The sequence below is a fragment of the Molothrus aeneus genome, unplaced genomic scaffold, assembly GCF_037042795.1.
Source record: "Molothrus aeneus isolate 106 unplaced genomic scaffold, BPBGC_Maene_1.0 scaffold_35, whole genome shotgun sequence".
In the NCBI taxonomy this organism is placed as follows: domain Eukaryota; kingdom Metazoa; phylum Chordata; class Aves; order Passeriformes; family Icteridae; genus Molothrus; species Molothrus aeneus.
This window is the reverse complement of record NW_027099016.1, coordinates 3519277-3537923: the sequence shown is the minus strand read 5'-3', so window position 1 is coordinate 3537923 and position 18647 is coordinate 3519277. Positions and strand designations below refer to the sequence as shown.

The following is an 18647-nucleotide window of genomic DNA, read 5'->3' as shown; positions in this document are numbered from 1 at the left end:
CCCCAGAAGCTCCGCGCCTCATCGTCCTCTGGCATGTGCTCTGTGGTGGTGACGATTTGCAGGAACAGAGCCACCAACAGCTGGGGCGAATGGAGGAGAAGGGCATAGTGCCACTCAGACATGGGGGTGATCCTCCACAGCACCAGACTTGCCTGCAAGAGACAAAGCACACTGAGGCAGCACTCCGTGTCAAGGTGTCCTTGAGGCAGGGCCCGAGGGGAGAGGCAGGGGGATCACCCAGCCTGCTGCCCCTAGGCCAGCTTTCAGCCCAGGCAGGGAGCTGCAGGCTGGCGGAGAGCATGGAGAACTGCTGGAGAGGCAAACTGGAGGGCCAGCAAATGCCAGCTCCAGAAACTCACAGCCAGGGCAAAGATGGCCTTGTTGTCCCCGCTGCAGAAGACGCTGCTGAAAGGGGGCTGCTCCTCCACGGCAGAGAGCAGCACTGGAAGCACCTCCTCGGCGGCCACTTCCGAGGTGCCGATGGCTCTCCACATCAGCGCGGCGGCTCTGTGGGAGCAGAGCTGTGCGTCAGCACCGCGCCCCGTGGGGCTGCGTGGCGCCGGGCGACAGAGCCCCGGTGCCCTGAGGGGCAGGGAGGGAGCGTGGCAGAGGCGCAGGAAACAGAGGGGCCCGAGGCTCCCGCAGCTCTCCGCCTGTCTGGCAGAGCCCGCCGGACAGGCTGTACAGGGCCAGGGGCCCCACGGGCCGGTGAGCACTGGACTCTCGAGGCACTTGTGCCCCGTACCTGTCACACGTTGGGGCGCAGTACAGCAGGCTCATCACCACGAGATCAGGGTGTTCTTCAGTCAGGGCCAGAATTTGCATTTGCAGCCTGGCGTCCACGGTGACACAGGACGCCAGGCTCTGAAGAATGCCCCTCACCATAGCTAGCACCTGGAGGAGGCGGCATGGGGAAGACTTGGAGTGCTGTCCAAGGGAGCAACTTCCCCAGCTTGCCCAAAGAAGTGCTTGCCTTCCCACCCCGCTGTGATGGCCTCAAAGGCTGAGGAGAGCCAGCGGACGGAGCTTGAGGGGCCATGTGATCCTAGGAGGACTTCAGCCCTGGTCCCAGGCTGCTTACCTGCTGCAGAGGAGCAGCAGCCTGCTGGAAAAACTCCGGAGCGGGTGCAGGAGTCATGGTCAGTGTGGGCATGGCCTCGGTCTCTGGGATGGCCTGAGCCTGGGTGTGTGTGGTGGCCCTGCCCTGAGTCAGAGGCATGTCAGCCTCCGCCCAGCCGTCCTCGTCTGTTTCCCAGTCTGAGCTTGCTGCCAGATCAGAAGAGGCTGAGCTGGGAGCAGGCTCTGCCTGCAGCTGGCAGGGCCTGGAGTCAGGCTGGGCCGTGCCCTTGGTGCCGGTGCCGCCGGTGTTTCTGCGCCGAAGGCGCAGGAGCCTCCACAGTGTCTGCAGCAGAAGGAAGGGCGGGAAGAGAGGGACGTTCCATGGCCTGCTCCAAGCGCGGGGCTGGGCCGGGCAGTGCCAGCAGGCCCGGCCCAGGTGGGGACGGCCGCAGGTACCTGTGCTGCTCTGCGGAAGCGGCCACGGGTGGGCTCCTGCACTTGAATCCGGTCCCTGGCTGCATCTGGCAAAGAGCGAGCGCAGCCAGAGCTGAGGGGCGGCGGGAGAGGCCGGAGAACACAGCCCAGCCCTGCGCTGCCCAGGTAGGGACAGCTCCGGGGGCCGGAGCACGGCCATCGGCGGGGGCAGCCCCGACCCCTGTCCCATCCTGTCTGTGGGCCTGTCCACAGGGATGGGATGGGATGGGATGGGATGGGATGGGATGGGATGGGATGGGATGGGATGGGATGGGATGGGATGGGATGGGATGGGATGGGATGGGATGGAGCCAGACTGGCTGCAGGCACCAGCCCTGCGGCCCAGCTCCGCCACTCACCGTACTGCAGCGGCTGCAACTGCTCTGGCTCTGCAGGCTGCTGTGCTGGGGCAGCTGCAGGGCCTTTGCTTTTCTTGCCCCGAAGCCCCTTGAACAGGCCGAGCAGTCTGCCTGCCATCCCGCTGCCTGACCTCGAGGGCACCTTGGACACAGATGCCCCGTCAAGGGTCCGAGTCAGCGAGTGCCGCAGTCCTGCCTTGCAGGTACCTGCGACAGAGGAGCCTCAGGAAGATTACAGGACAGCAAGTCCTGCACTCTGTTCTCGAGGGCTCCTGCCACAATGACAGGAGACTCCTCAGGAATGATGGAGGTCACCAAGTCCCACGGCCTGGCCACGAGGGCACCGGCCGCAGGGATGGGAGATGCCTCGGAAAAGCTCCGAGTCACCGAGTCCCCAGGTCTGGCCGTGAGGCCAGCCGCAGGAGGAACGCCTCGGAAAAGCTCCGGGTCAGCAAGGAATGAGCCGGCTGTGCAGGGGCTGCTCACAGCACCGCTCTGTCCCGTCCTGTCCCGTCGCATGCACCGAGCACTGTGGCGTGGCCTCGGCACCGCCGGCACCTATGTCAGCGCGTGTCACAAAGGGCTGCTCGGACGCCCCGTTCCACTCGGTGACCCTGCTGCACCGTGTCACAAAGGGCCCTTGGACACGCTGCCATGTGCCCCGGGGCCAGCCCCTCCCCACCCAAGGTGGCCCCGGTTGGACGGAATCCCTTGCCCCGAGTGTCTGACGCAAGCCCGGACACTCCCCAAGCCCGGCCAAGTGCTTGGGGAAGGACTCTCCACGCTGCCCGGCCCGCACAGCCCAGCTCGGTGCCGGCCCTGGAGCAGAGCAGCTTCCAGCAAGCAAGAGGCAAACGCATCTTGCCAAGAGTTAAAACACACCAGAGAGGGAAGATGGCATTAATGTGTGCATAAAGGCCTTTGAATTCACAGCTCTCTGAGAGAGATTTGGGGCTCTCGGCGGGACAGAGATGATCCTGCTCTGTGCTGGGCTCAAAGGCAGGGAACACGCCCTGCCGCTGCTGCTTGGCGGGGTCTCCGCAGGCCCAGGCAGATGCCAAAGCTGCTCTCACAGTCTTCTCCCTTGCCACGCCCCTCCGCTAATAACCTCTCCTAGGACGTTATTATAAAGCAGAGCACTAGGGCTCAGGAGCTGAGTCCCTGGGTAGGGACTGGGTGCCCGAAACTAGCTCGCTCATGACAAGGCTGCTGGGCTACCATCTAGCAAGCATGGTGGTTATCAGCTCTATAGTGATTGCAAGCTCTCAGGATTTCAGCTCTGCTTGCGAGGTAGTGGTGCCCTGGATTGGAGGCTGCAGCAGACGGAGAGAGAGGAGAAGGAGAAGGTGCAGGCTGTTCCACGGAGATGGCTTTATTTGGGGAGGTCCTTGAAGGGTCTCTGCTCTTCTTCTTTCTCCCCTAATGGGGTACAGTATGCTTCTTTTATAGGGTTGGAAAGGATCCAAGCTTGACCAATGGGTAAGGGGTTAACATGACATTGCCTTATAGGGTTACAGAGATAGGTTAAGGGGTGGAGGACAGGAAAATAGGAATTTTCTTTTGCTGTTTCAGCATTCCTATTGTTCATATCCTCCATGGTGCTTTTCCTAAATCTATGGGGTTTACTACAACTCCACTTTCTGTTTTTACAAAAAAGGCGTTCGTTATAGTTCTTTTGAAACAGTGAACAAGGCACAAGAACATGGCTAACACAACAACAACTACAAGGAGAATCAACAACATTCCCTTAACCAAGGATGCAGCCCATCCTGTTAATCCTCATTGCCCGAAAAGTTCATTGACCCAGTCTGGGATTCTTTCTACTTTCAAGTCCTTCACAAGATCTTTCAGTTTCTGGATGTTCGCATGGATGGATTCCGAGCGTGAAGAGAGGTTGAAGCAGCACATCCCTTCGAAGTCTTCACAGCCGTGTCCATGGGCAAGCAGCAGGAAATCGATTGCTGCTCGATTTTGGAGCGAAGCCTGTCTTGTGGTTTCTTCTTCCTTTAAGAGATCACTCAAGGCTGCAGAAGTAGCGTTAGCTTGTTTACTGAGCCAGCATCCAAGGTGATTGATTTCACCGAGGGCTTTAGCTGCAGCTACCCAGGGTAAGAACAGGGAGACAGCAATCTTTTTTGGTTTGTTCCAATCGTATAATTTAGGATCACAATTTTCGTCAAATTCAGTGTAGAACCTTTTTTGTCGTTTTGATTCGCTTTCTTTTTTCCAATTATGTAACAGGGTGATGTTTGGAGTAAGGGTAGAACGTTTTCCAAGGGTACAGGGACCTCCCTGGAGTCAGGAGGGGATCCCAGCCCATACTCTGTCACCACAGATGAGAAACATTCCCTTGGGTAATACTTTGGGATGGAGAGAGGACACAGAAATCACACGAGCCGTGTAATTGCACCAATTGTGAGAGTTATAGGCTTTGTTAATTGGTGATATCTCTTTTCGATATGTGTTTTTGTTCTGGTCAATTTCTGGCCAATTGTTTTTTGGACGTCTAAAGTAAAATTTGACACAGTATGTGGCCTTGGAGGACCCCAACAGATCCAATTCTTGGGGTTCCTCTCAAGCATCTGGCAGAATTTTTGTCCACTCGTCCCAGGTATCAGCCACATTGGGTCACTTACCTGTGGTGCGGAGAAGCTCTGAGTTATAGACAGGCCAGTCATCTGCTACAAAGGGAATTCCTACTAGACATGTGGAAAGTGGGTTATCAATGCTTCCCATGGACAAGCACATGTTGTCCTGTTTTAATGTTTTTGCTAAGGTTACCCAAACATTATGGCTGGGCTGTGGGCTAATCCAGCCGAAGGCACGCGGTACGGTGAAGAACATCCAGGCAGCAGTGAGGACAGCAGCAATGGAGATATTTTTCATCTTTGGGCAGGAATAGGGCTTCTGATAGGGAATATAAGCAGAATTTGTTATCTTTATGATGAGAGGGTTTTCTGCCTTGTTCTTTTCTTGTTCCCCTCCTCCCCCCCTTTTTCTTTTAATTTCTAAGCTACACTATGGGAGGAGGAGTGGGTAGAAGGTTAAGGGGTTTTAAAGGTTAGGGAGAGGGAATAACAGGTTGTTTTTTTTTTCTTTTTTCTTTCTTTAAATACAAAAAAAAAACAGTGTAGCAACATATAGTTCAGAGAACACTTTTGTGTTAAGGCTATCTATGGTCTGATGCAGCAGACTGTTGTTTACCTTTCAGTTTTGTCTTCTGTCTTGTAATGGGGCAGTCTGTTCTTGTGTTTGTGGGTATTCGGTGACGTCTTCGTCTCCAGGCAGAGCTGGTTTGGTTTTGAGGTGGTCTTGTGTTTGCCTCAGGAGCGTTCTTGTCCCTGTTTGCAGGAGTAGTGTTCTCAGTGCCTAAGTATGGCTTTATGTTTTTTCCTGGGTACCACCTCGGACCGGATGGTAGTAGCGCGCACGCATGTCCTCTACCCCAGGTAATCAACTGGTGAGGCCCAGAAATTTGGTGTGTTTCAGGGTCCTTCACGAGCACCGGTGGTTTCTCAGTGAGCTTTGCTTGGGTGGTATTTGCAAAGTGGCGAAGTATTGGTGGGTCAGGCTCTGATGCTGTACAGTTCAGGAAGTTGATGACGTAGAGAGCCTTGCAAAGTCTTTCCACTGGAGATGTGATTCTCGTGTCTCTGTTCTGTTGATCAAGGACTCTTTTGAGGGTTTGATGTGTCCTTTCCACGATGGATTATCCTGTGGGATTTACAGGTATGCCAGTCTTGTGTGCTATTCCCCATTCATTGAAGAACTCCTTTAACTTGCAGGAAGTGTAGGCTGGTCCATTATCTGTTTTAATCTCTTTTGGTACACCCAGGGCGGCAAAAGCGAGGAGAAAGTGTTTTATTGTGTGCATGGTATTTTCTCCTGCATGTGATGATGCAAATACTGCTCCTGAAAATGTGTCGACCAATACATGCACGTATTTTGACCTTCCAGAAGGTGTGAAGTGAGTTACATCTGTCTGCCACAGCTGGCAGCTATTCAGACCTCGGGGATTGACTCCCGTCCCCATGGATGGTATCTGATAGTTCTGACAGTTCGGACACGTAGCCACGATAGCCTTTGCCTGATCCTTTGAGAGCTTAAACATTCTCATAAGGGCAGGTATATTTTGATGGAAAAACGCATATAACAACTTTGCCTGGGCAAAGATGTTAGGAACATTAGCAGTTTCTGCTGCCATTGCTAATGCATCCGCTTTCCTGTTGCCTTCTGCAACAAAACCTGGGAGGTCTGTGTGTGACCTCACATGCATCATATGGTAAGGTTGCTTTCTGTGGGAGACTAGGTATATTAATTTAGAGAACAGTTGGTGCAACCTTGGATTAGAGACCTCTTTGAGAAGAGCATGTTCTGCTCTCATCGCTATCCCAGCAACATAAGCTGAATCTGTAACCAGATTGAAAGGCTCGTTTTTAAACTTTTCAAAGGCTCTGACAACAGCTGCTAATTCTGCGATCTGTGGAGATCCCTCCACTATTTGTATGTCAGAGTGCCAATCTTGTGTTTGGGGGTCTCTCCATGTAACCACTGACTTGTGGGAAGACCCTGAGCCATCTGTAAAGAGGGTTAGAGCCTTGAGAGGTTTTCTACTTTGGATTTGTTTTGGAATCAAATGGAAGGTTACATCAGGGTTAAAAAGTTTGTGTTTTGGGATCTTAACTGAAGTTTGGCCTGTGTAGCTATCCAGGGCAAACTGGAGGCTTTCATTGGTCTGGATCAAATCCTCAAGGTCTGTATGAGTTATTGGTAAGTATATGCATTCGAGCTCACAACCTGAAAGAGAGCGAAGGCGAGTCCTTGCCTTTTTTATTAAATGTGCTATGACCTCCTGGTAGGTGGTGAGTGTCTTTGTGGGCTGGCTACTTGTAAAGACCCATTCCAGTATCAACAAAGGGTCTCAAAGCTGGGAGTCCCATTGGAAAATCAGTCCATGGAATCGAGGTGCTTTTCCCAGGATGATGAACTGGAAAGGCAGTCTGGGCTCGAAGCGATGGGCTTTGCGTGAAGACAGGGCTTCCTGGACTTTGGTGATGGCACCTCTGGCTTCTTCTTTGAGAGTGCAGGGAGAGTCCAGGTCCTTAGGTCCACAAAGAAGGTTGAACAAGGGAGTAAGGTCCTCTGTTGTAATGCCTAGCAGTGGACGTACCCAGTTGATGGATCCGCAAAGGCTGTCTAAGTCCCTGAGGGTTTTTGGGTCGTCATTTATGGTGATCTGCTGAGATACGATGGTTCTTTCCCGGATCTGAACTCCAAGGTAAGTCCATGGCTTGGTGTACTGGATTTTGTCCTCACGAATCTCCATTCCTGCCTTTTCTATGGTTTCAATAGTCTTTTTAACTGTATTGTCCAAGTAAGCTTTGTCTGAAGCACACACCAGGATGTCATCCATATAGTGATGGACGCCAATGATATTTTTTGAGCGGGGCCTCCTTGTTAAGAGAGGGAACGGAAAAAGCAAACCATGGAGCATCCTCAGGGTGCAGAGGAATGCTGAAGAAACAGTCCTTAATGTCTATGATAGCAAGTGCCCAGTCTCTAGGCAGCATCGATGGGGAGGGCAGGCCAGGCTGGAGAGGGCCCATGTCCTCGATGACCTTGTTGATTCTGCAAAGGTCATTGAGGAGCCTCCACCTGTTTGTCCCAGGCTTTGGTAGAACGAAGACTGGAGAGTTCCAAGAGCTGTCGGACTCCACTATGTGGCCTTTTGCGAGCTGTTCTTCCACGAGGGTGTTTAGGGCGCGCAGTTTGGCTTTATTGAGGGGCCACTGTTCAATCCAGAGTGGCTTGTGACTTTTCCAGGTGAGATGAGGTGTTTCTGGCAGCACGCTTAGCTCAGTGGCCCCGATTAGAAATCCTGAGTGGGAATACGTAGGGAAGCTCCCCACTGGGATAGAACGTCTCTGCCCCAAAGGGTGATGGGGGCCCTTACCACAAGTGGACGAATGGCTGCCAGCTTGCCTTCAGGCCCTTCCACAAGGATGTTGTTCTTGCTTCTCATGGATACTGTAGCTCCGCCAATCCCTGAAATCATGCCTGCAACAGGCTGTAGATCCCAGTGTGCTGGCCATTCTGAGCGGGCGATGATGGTCACATCCGCACCGGTGTCCAGCATCCCTGGCAGGTGGGTCTTCTCGCCTTTGCAGGTGAGGTCGCACTCGATGGTAGGCTTGGATGGTCCCACGACTTGTGCCCACATAGCTGTAGGGTTGAGAGGAATCTGTTCCCTGTGATCCTTTGGGAGTAAAAAGGCTTGTGCTATTGGGGTTCCCTTTGAAAGAAAAAATGGTGAGTCTATGCAGTATACCTGGACGAGAATCTCTTGTCCTGGCTGCACTGTCAGCACTTCTGGAACAACGAAGATCTCCTTTGGGCTATTAAGAGAGTCACCTATAATTAAAATGTGCGAAGGACCACCTTTTGGCTCATATTTGCCTGTGGGAACTCGGTGAACATTCTCATTATTAAAGTAGATGGACAAAGCAGTTACCAGTTGACGGCGGGTTCCCATCTGGGTTGCCCCGTGGGTTGGATCCTCTTCTTGTGGTCCGGAACGTCCTGGGATGGTGCGGGGTTGGGTCTGGGTGGCCTTTGATTTGTTGTCAGCGCCCGGGGCTCAACCCGGCTGCGCAAGAAGTTTCCCAGACGCTGCTGGTAGCGCTGCTGATTCTGGGGTCTTTGGTAATTGTTACGGTGGTATCGGGGGTGTGATCTCTCTGGGCAGTCCTTTATGTAACATCCAAGATCCCCACAGTGATAGCATTTAGCTTGGTCTTTAGAAGCTATTACTGCATATGCACCAGAAACTCCTTCTGCAATACCCTTAGCAACTGCTTGGGCCACTGTATTTTCCGTGGACATGTGACGTGCACAGCATTCCAACATTTGCTCTATGGTGGGGTCTGTATCCATGGGTAGAGACCTCAAAATGGCTTTGCATTTTTCATTTGAGTTACTCAAGGCAAGTTTACATAAGAGTTCCTTACTTGCCTCTGTGCTCTCTATCTGTTTCTCCAGAGCATCTCTAAGTCTGTCCACAAATTTGATAAAGCTTTCATCTATCCCTTGTTTAATAGTAGAAAAATGCATTGTTGGCATTGACTCATCATGTACGAGAAGTAAAGAGGTTTTTGCTGCGAGAGCGATGTCCTGCAGTGCCTCTTTATTCAAGGTTTCCAATTGGTCTGATGGTTTCTGTAAGTCACCTTCACCAGCTAGTTGGACTACCATAAAATTCGTCTTATTAGCATCCGCAGAATATGAATCTGATAACGTTTTTAAATGTCTTTTCCAATGCCTGTCCCATAACAAATATTCTGCTGGGGACAGGAGGCAGTGTGAAATATTTTTTACATGGTGGGGAAGTAAGACATGTGCTGAGAACATGGCTTCTAAGAAATTTCTAAAAATATGTGAGCTTCGCCCATGTTCTTTGGCTATATTTCTTAATTGCACTAGTTCCTTATTCGAGTTAGCCTTCCATGTCTTTATAGTGGACTCGCCACCATTCCCTCCTTGCTTATATTCTACTGGGAAAGCATTAATTTTCTGTGCCAGCTCCCAGTCCCCAACTTTGGTCGCTTCTATTTTAATAAGAGCCCATGGATCCGTGTGGATCGTATCAGAATCAGATTCACTGCAAGAGCTCTGGTCCTCTGAGGAGGACTGAGGGGGGGTTGCTATCCGTGACTTGCGCTTTTTTCGTTTAGAAGCGTTTTTCAAAGGTTTCAGTGGCTGGGGGGGAGACATGGCATGACCTGGCCGGGGGAGGCGCCACTGGAGCTGGGATGGCAGCACAGCACGCACAGGACTGGGTGGGGGGGTAGCACCGTGGGGGTGTCTGGGATCCCGTTCGGGTGGCATCGAGGGTGGGCGGGGGTTGGGGGGACGCGTGGTGGGGGCTGGGCGGGGTGGGGGTGCGGGCATGGGGGGAGTGGGGGTGGGCAGGCGGTGGGACCGGTCCGGGGTGCCGCGGTTACGGGGTGGGTTGGTGGCACTGCGCTTGTGTGAGGTGTCCCTGCTGTGGCAGGCGGGGGCAGGGGGAGGGGGCGGGGATGGACACGGGCTCGGGAGCGGCGGGGGGAGGCTCGGGGAGCCCGCGGGAGGGGCCGGGCCGGTCGGAGCCGGGGCGGGGGGAGCGGAGGCGGCAGGCGCGGCGGCGGGAGGGACGGTGGGGGACACCAGGGCGGGGGTGGGGGCCCGCAGCGGAGGGGGGCAGAGCCGACGCAGGGGTGGAGGGGGCGGCAGAGGCAGGAAAAGGGACCCCCGGGACCGGAAGCAAGGAGGAAGCCGAGCCGGGGGTAGGGGGGATGTGTGGAGTTACAGATAAGAGAGGATCCGCGGGGCTGGGCAGCGCAGGTCCCGCAGGGGTGGAGGATGTGGGAGGAGGAACTGGGGTGGGCAGCGTAACCTCTGCTTTAGGAGTAACGGAGGCGAGAGGGACTTTAGGACCGAAGGGCTGATGTGAGATATGCAAGTGACATTCCTCTGAGTCCTTATCAATCTCTTTAGTATTTGAAGAGGAAGTGTCTGTTAAGCCCTGCAAGATTTTTTCTCTGTTAAATCTTTCAACAGTTTTAGTTATTATATGGAATAAAGGCAAATAATTAGTTACAGAGAAATCCTGGTTTGTTTGGGAGATATATATTGTGTTCCCGATCATATCCCAAAACGAATTTTCAATGACTGCTTTCTTATCAGTATCAGGGTATTGCAAAATAATCCAAGTTACAAATTTTTTAAGGTTAGTTTTTGAGAGCTTGCCTTTAGAAAAGGAGAAGTTGTTAGCAGATAAGATTTCTAAAATAGTTTAATATCTCTCTCTCTCGGTTTTACTTAGTTTTAATGTACTAAAAATTGTACCCATGTTAATGGTTAGCCCTTCCAGCAGAGAAAAAGTGAAAAAAAAGGAAAAAAACCGAAAAAAGTTTTGGAGCCCCGAAGTTATGCGCGCAATATTAGCTGATACTTACAGTTCCTGGGGTCCAAGATCTGTGGAAGGGGTCTGCTGCTGTCAGTTCTCCTTGGAACTTTCTCTCGTTCAGATGTAAGTTTTGAGTGTCGAACTGACCCTCCTGGGGAAAGAATTTTCTAAAACGAAAAGTCCCTTCACAGAAGGAGCGGCTTCCCGAACAGGCAATCACAGAAAACCCCGGGGGGCTTTGTTGCTCAACCGACGGAGATCGCCTCTGGGGGGGGTCCGAAGTAGTTGGGTACCACTTTAATAAAGCCTCATTGGCGTTATTATAAAGCAGAGCAATAGGGCTCAGGAGCTCAGTCCCTGGGTAGGGACCGGGTGCCCGAGGCTCGCTTGCTCATGCCAAGGCCACAGGGCTACCATCTAGCAAGCATGGTGGTTATCAGCTCTATAGTGATTGCAAGCTCTCAGGATTTCAGCTCTGCTTGCTAGGTAGTGGTGCCCTGGGCTGGAGGCTGCAGCAGACGGAGAGAGAGGAGAAGGAGAAGGCGCAGGCTGTTCCACGGAGATGGCTTTATTTGGGGAGGTCCGTGAAGGGTCTCTGCTCTTCTTCTTTCTCCCCTAATGGGGTACAGTATGCTTCTTTTATAGGGTTGGAAAGGATCCAAGCTTGACCAATGGGTAAGGGGTTAACATGACATTGCCTTATAGGGTTACAGAGATAGGTTAAGGGGTGGAGGACAGGAAAACAGGAATTTTCTTTTGCTGTTTCAGCATTCCTATTGTTCATATCCTCCATGGTGCTTTTCCTAAATCTATGGGGTTTACTACACTGCAGTGGGAGAGGGAACATGAACCAGATGCTGTTAGGAGAAAAACTGCCAGTGGTGGGAAATGCCACGGAGCAAGGCAACCCCGAGAGAGCATTTTGCTCTCACAGCATCCCTTCAGGAGCCACAGTCCCTTCCCACAGCAAGCAAGAGAACAGCACAAAATACTGGGCTGGGTCAGTTCTTGGCTGGAGCAGCAAAGGGAGGCAGTTCCAGGCTCTGCTGGCACAGACTCCCTGCTTGAGGGAACAGAACCCCCCAGGGCTCATTGCAGATGCTGTGCACGCCCCTCTGGCTGCAGACACCCCCTTTTTCAGCTGCAGCTGCTGGCATGAGCTCTCCCAAAGCAATGGTGTCTTCATGGCCATTTGGTTCCAAAGTCAACTCAGCTCCAGAGGAAGAACAGAAAGCACACAGCAAGCCCAAAGCCACAGATGCTGCACCAAGGGAAAACCTCGACTTACGTGCCAAGTGGGTTAAAAAATACCCCGAATAAGCCACAGAGTACAGAGTGCAAACTGCAGCAGCCACGTGCTGGATCATTTTGGCTGCGCTGCACACGCCTGCAGCCTGTAGCCCTGCAAGCACAGAAGGACAGGGCTGGGCTGGCTGCTGAGAATGCCTCGGGCAGGAGGATCCTCCGGCAGCGAGCCCAGAGCCACTCTGGGCACTGAGGCCTCCGTGTCCCACAGCAACGGGAACACCACGGGGACGTGGCGCTGTTCCTGTGACATCCCAGCAGCAGCTCACGCAGAAACCGCCTGGAAGGTTCTCCTGTGTCACAAAGGAGCACAAAGAGCCCTCCCAGGGCACAGCCCATGGCCCAAAGGATGCAAGAGGAACTGGGAAAATGCAGCAAACAAGGACACCCCATAGCCCAGCCTGAACACTGAGGCGGAACAAGGACGGCACCAAAGCAAAGGAAACGTGACCTTTAGTCACTGATAGTTCTGACTAAAAGCAGCAAGCCTTGTTCCATCTGGGATCTTTGTTCTAGTTCTAAAAACAAGCAAGGGTCTCCACTCTAAATACACAGAAGGCAGGAACTGGGGAGGAGGTGGGATTAGGAAGGAGGAGGAGGAGGAGGGAGAGAGGAAAAGGGGGAGCAGGAAGAGGAGGAGCAGGAGCAGGAACAGCAGGAACAGGAGGTTCCAGTGCCCCCTGTGGCCGCAGCCACGGGACCATCGCCCCCACCTCGTCCTGCAGGTGAGCGGGGAGGGGGAGCTCATCCCAAATCTATCGGGGGGTCCCCAAGAGGGTTTTTTATTGGGGTGTGTTTGGAGCTCGCAGATTGTGGAATTGACCTCAAATATCATCTGGTGTCTCTGGGAGGTTTTGTTTTCTCTGTGTGTGTAGGTTTGTATCTTGCAGGACCCCAAAGCTGAGCCCCTTGGGGGATCTTTGGGGGCCTACGTGGCCATTGCCCAGTATGGGCAGGGGAGGACATTGGTCCTGGGGACCCCCGGGAGAGCAGAGGAGGGGAACCCCAGGGACCCCCAGAGTGGGGAGAGCAGAAGGGGGAGATCCCAGAGCTGGGGGACCCCGGCAGACTAGAAAGGGGGGGAGCCTGGAGAGGAGGGACCCCTGGGATCCCTGGGATCTCAAAGTAGAGCATCAGGGGAGAAGGGCCCCCATGGACCCCCAAAAGCCCCTGGATCATCCCTAAGCAGGACGTCGGAGAATGGAGAACCCCTGGAGGTATTGGACCCTCATGATCCCAAGGAAAGAAAACCTCTGGAACCCCAAAAGTGGAGAGATCAGCAATAGAGAACTCCTGGGAGAGTTTTTTTGGGCTGAATCTTGATCTGTGGAGATTTTCATGGACACGAGACTCCTGCTGAATTCTAGAGATGGACCTGGCCAGGAGGGGCCTCTACTCCAAGGCACTCCCACCTTGGTTTCCCCCAAACCAGGGACCCTCGGTTCCATTTTCTGTCCCTGTGCGGCTGCGGGGGCAGGGACAGAGCGGCTCTGGGGGTGCCTGGCATCGGGCCAGCGTCACCGCTCGCCACGGGCACCGCTGAGATCCCGCGCCCCTGGGCACGCATTGCTGGGCTCACCTGAGCTCCCACCGGCCCAGCGCCCCAAGGTTCCCCCTCCCCAAAGAACCCCCAGCCCGGGGCTGCAGAGTCCCGGAAAGGCCTCAGCCAATGGCAGCGCAGGCAGGAGGCGTTGCAGCCAATGAGATCTCGGGGCGTTGTATTGCGTCATCGGTTGCCGGGCAGAGCCCGTGGCCGCTCGCTGCCCAAAAGTGGCGGCAGCCAATGAGAGCGCGCGGCGCTGCCGAGCCTGCCCTGCTCCGGGCTGGTGCTCCCAGCGCAGCGCGGCTGCTTTGGGGCTGCTGCTCCCTGCCCGGCCCCGGCCATGGGGCGAGGGGCGGCAGCTGGGGCCCTACTGGTGGCACTGGTGGTGCTGGGAGCCCCCCCGGCTGCGGGCGCGGAGCTCTCGGGTGAGCGGGGAGCGGGAGGCGCTGGGACAGGGGGGGAGAAGGGGGAAAAGGGGGCGAAGGGGGTAGCCCGGAATGGAGGGGGAGGAGGAGGGGACCCCCCAAAGGGAGAGCGGGAGGGGCTGAGGGGTGGGGGGAGGGGAGGGAGGAGTGGGAGAGGGGGAAAAGGAGAGGGGGGGACCCCAAAACTGAGCGGGAGGGGGTCGGGGATTGGGGAATTTTGGGGAAAATGCGGAAATGGAACACCAAAAGTGATTTGGGGAGCGGCCGGAGGTGGGAGGGGAGAGGATGTGGAAGGGGAAATGGGGGAAGGGCGGCAAAGAGGAAGCGGCAGCGCGGGCAGGAGGGTCCCGTGGCGGCCGTAGGGCACAGGGGGTGTGGAGTGGGGATCCGGGGTGGGTCCAGGAGCTCCGGGGGTGCTGCTGGGGGGTGCTGTGGGGGCACCACTGAGCTGTGTCCTGCACTCACAGGGGTGTTCCAGGAGATGCATAAGGTCGAGTGTTACTTCATTAACGACACGGAGAAGGTCAGGTTCGTGCAGAGGTTCATCTACAACCGGCTGCAGTACGCGATGTTCGACAGTGACGTGGGGCACTTTGTGGGGTTCACCCCCTCTGGGGACATGAATGCCAAGCGCTGGAACAGCGACCCGGCCTTACTGGAGTACAAACGGGCTGCGGTGGACCGGTACTGCCGGCACAACTACCGGATTGATGCCCCATTCAGCATGGAGCGCCGAGGTGAGTGCAGGGCAGAGCGTGTCCCCTCGGGCCCTGCCGTGCCAGTGACCATCCCAGGCAATCCCAGTCGCCACCAGTCCCTTCCAGTATATTCCCAGTCCCTCCCACTCAATTCCCAGTCCCCTTCGAGTCCATTCCCAGTCCCTCCCAGTCCATTCCAAATCCATCCCAGTCTATCCCACTCTCTCCCAGTCCCTCTCAGTCCATCCCAATCCCTCCAGTCCATTCCTAGTCCCTTCCAGTCCATTCCCAGTCTATTCCCAATCCCTCCCAGCCCATTCCCAGTCCATCCTAGTCCATTCCCAGTCCATCTCAGTCCCTCCCAGTCCGTTCCCCGTCCCTCCCCAGCCCAGCCCTCCCCTCTCTCTCCCAGTGCCCCCCAGCTGATCCCAGTGTGTCCCCACTCTCTCGCTCTCTCTCCCAGTGCCCCCCAGCGTGTCCATCTTGCTGGTGCCCCCCTCGAGCTACCAGCTCGGCCCTGGCCATCTGCTCTGCTCCGTGATGGATTTCTACCCTGCTGCCATCCAGGTGAGGTGGTTCCAGGGCCAGCAGGAGCTCTCGGAGCACGTGGTGGCCACCGACGTGGTCCCCAACGGGGACTGGACCTACCAGTTGCTGGTGCTGCTGGAAACCCCGCCCCGGCGCAGGCTCACCTACAGCTGCCAGGTGGAGCACGTCAGCCTGGAGCAGCCCCTGAGCCGGCACTGGGGTACAGGGGAGCCCCTGGGGCCGCTGGCAGAGCCACTGGGCTGTGCTGGGAGCCACTGGGAGGGAGCTGGAGAGAGCCGGGCTGGGACTGGGAGAGGGGCTGGGGGCTGGGCAAGGGCTGGGAAGGGGTTTGGGGGATGCTGGGGAGGGTGGGATGGGGTTGGGGGGTCCTGGTGGGCACTGGGAGGGAGTTTGGGGGCGCTGGGTGTGACTGTGAGGGAGTTTGGGGCTGCTGGATGTGACTGGGAGGGATCGCAGTGAGCCCGGAGGGGCTGGAAGGAGATCGGCCATGGCAAAGCGGGGCTCGCCATGAGCTCGGTTGTGCTGGGCACAGACTGGGAGGGCTCTGGCTGAGTCCTGCTGGGGCTGCCAAGGGACTGCGAGAGGCTTTGGGGCTCCTGGGGCGCTGGGGGCAACTGGGAGGGGGCTGTGGGATCCTCAGAGGGGCAGGAGGGGCTTTGGTGGCTCCTGGCCAGGACAAAAAGGGATCGGGGGGAGGTTTCAGGGGCTCCTGGCTGGGCTGGGGGCCACAGGGAGGGCGCTGGGAGGGGCTGGGAGTGTCCGTGAGAGGTTTTGGGGGTGCTGAGCCCTGCAGACCCCCCAGAGATGCCGCCGGACGCCGCCCGCAGCAAGATGCTGACGGGCATCGGGGGCTTCGTCTTGAGCTTCGTCTTCCTGGCGCTGGGGCTCGGCTTCTACGTGCGCAAGAAGGTCAGGGCGGGTGCCGGGGGTGGCGTCCCGGCCGTGGCGGAGCGTGTGTGCTCCCGCCGGGGCCCCCAGCCCGGTGTCACCCCCTTTTCTCTGCCCACAGAGCTCCTGAGCCGGCGGCGGCCGCAGCCCCTCCCCGTGGGCTCGGGCCCGGCCGGGACCCCCCACTCCGTCCCCGCTCCGCTGATTTTGGGGGGGTCCCGTGTCCCCCCAGCCCCTGAGGAGAGGAGCAGAAACCAGAGAAGCAGCGGAGATCCTCCGGCCTTCACCCAGGTGTCCACGCGGGGAGCCAGGAAGATGTGGAGCCCCCAGCCAGGTGTGTTCCCAACGCGGGGGGATCTGACCCTGGGGGTCACCCGGGATTATCCAGCGTGGATCCTCCAAAGGGGGGTGGACCTGGAGCGGGGCACGGAGCTCTTCCCGCACCGGGGCACGGCGGGATCCACGGGCATCGACCCCTCCCTCATCAAAGGACAGCTTTCAGTTACAGTGGTTAGGACAACTAGTTAGTTATGGGAGTTCGCACTGGTAGTTAGTTATGGGAGTTAGCACTGCTAGTTAGTTATGGCAGTTTTTCGAATACAAACTCTCTCAAACCTCAACTCCCCTGACGTGTCCCTTCCCTCTCCCGCCGTGACTCAGCTGCCCGGAGCAATGTGAGGGGAGAGCGGGCCCAGCCTGGCCCAGAGCTGAGCCCCAGCAGAGCCCTGGCAGAGCCCAGAGCAGCCTCGGCACCTGCAGAGTCAGCCTGGAAGGAGGCGCTTGGAGCCTTCTCGGCTGCACCCGGCTCTTGGTTACAAACTGTGTGTGCTGGAAAATGCCACCGGCTCTGCAGGAGGGCAGAAGGGGCCCGGGGAAGGCCCAGGTGCTCCATGCAAGGGAAAAACCTGCCCTGGGTTTGTTATAAATAACTAGGTAGTGTTGGCTTTTGCTACTATGTATTGACTTCTGCAAAATATCCTTAATCACAACAATTTTGATAGAGTACAGTTTGTAATCACTATTCACTGCTGTTGCTATAGTATAATTTGTCAGTTTTGTGGCCAATGCCCTGGCCCCTGTGTAGCTCATATCCTCAGAACATCATTTATGGATGATATTTGAGTTTGACGACAGTGTGAAAAACATACATTATAGTTTTGGCTTTTGCAAAATATTAAAGTGGATGCCATGTGTTGTGCATTAGAATCTTAACTTTTACAGAAGTAGCTGTAGTTGTGAAATAATAACTAATGCTTTTATTTTTGTAACTAACTGACAGTAATAACTCAGAGATATTTCTGAAAGAGCTAATGTTCATTTAAAGTACTTGTGGAAATAGCTAAAAGCATCTGCATGGTCAGATAACATTTAAGGAAGGGATGTGATGGGGCCCCTGCCATTGACCCTTCCACTGTCAATAACTGTCACCTGCTGAAACCACAGAACAGGGGCCCTTGTGAGGCAGTGACACACAACCCTCAAAACAGCAATCCACGATTCCTGCACGTGCTCTAAAAAGGCGAGTTGGGGGTCAAACCAACCTAAAGAATTCCTGGAACACGTAAACGAGTTCAAAGAAAGGTTTGAAGATGTACAATCATTATGAATATGTATTTGAACAATACAATGGAGAAACTAGACAAGAAGAGTTGCTGTGGTTAACCGGTGTGCCTCTGGCCATCGCCAACACCCAGCACTGTTACTGATTTGTCCCTTATTATTCCTTATTAACCTTTCAAAAATTCTAAAGAGTGGGGCTCATTTCTCACAAAACCCAAGGTGCTCACCCCTTGTTCTTCCCCCAAAGCCAGGATTTGTCAATCCTAAACTTTGTCTGGACGGAGGAGAAGGAGGCTGCGAGGAAAAGGAAGATGCACTGGTGTGGAGGCCCACGGGAGTCTCAATCTCCCACCCGTGGAGGACTGGTCCCCAATGAGAAGAATAGATTTCAAGGTTATGGTGAGAAGCTTGCTTCTCCCACAGATCTTTGCAGGCACATGCTGATTTATGGAAAGTTATGTTACCCCATTGGCCCGTTGGCCTAATTACCCTAGTTCACCCCCTATTACCCATCTCTGGTTAGTCCCTAGAATGTTCTCTCTCTCTGTCCCTCCATTCGCCCCAGTTTACTGCATTCCTCTGCCCCTGTTTCCCTATTAGCTGTCCCGACCCTTAACCCTTCCTTTGCCCCATTTTCCCCCATATCCATTGGACCCTGACCCTCAGCTCCACCCTCACTACCCCATATAAAAACCCCCTGTGCCCTCAGCTTGCTCCCTGTCTTTGTCCCTGGATCCTGTTCAGCTCTGTCCCCTGTTCCTGTACCAATAAACCCAGTTTGCTGAGATCATACCCAGACCCATCCTGCCGACTTTGTCAGCTTTATAAAGCAGCCGTGAGCTC

The 18647-nt window shown here is 55.1% G+C and overlaps 2 protein-coding genes and 1 pseudogene across 2 annotated transcripts in view; 2 read left to right on the top strand and 1 right to left on the bottom strand.

The window, feature by feature from the left end:
• The window catches only part of LOC136570611 (uncharacterized), a 708931-nt pseudogene that overhangs the window by 295741 nt on the left and 394543 nt on the right, over positions 1-18647 (bottom strand).
• The window catches only part of LOC136570634 (serine/threonine-protein kinase PAK 3-like), a 133477-nt gene that overhangs the window by 4781 nt on the left and 110049 nt on the right, over positions 1-18647 (top strand).
• LOC136570571 (class II histocompatibility antigen, B-L beta chain-like) lies at positions 14025-16436 on the top strand (the record flags this gene model as incomplete). The annotated part of the gene is made up of 5 exons (XM_066571038.1): positions 14025-14109; positions 14577-14846; positions 15271-15555; positions 16159-16265; positions 16368-16436. Coding segments are annotated over exons 1-5 (816 nt in total), but the record flags the coding sequence as incomplete, so codon positions are not given.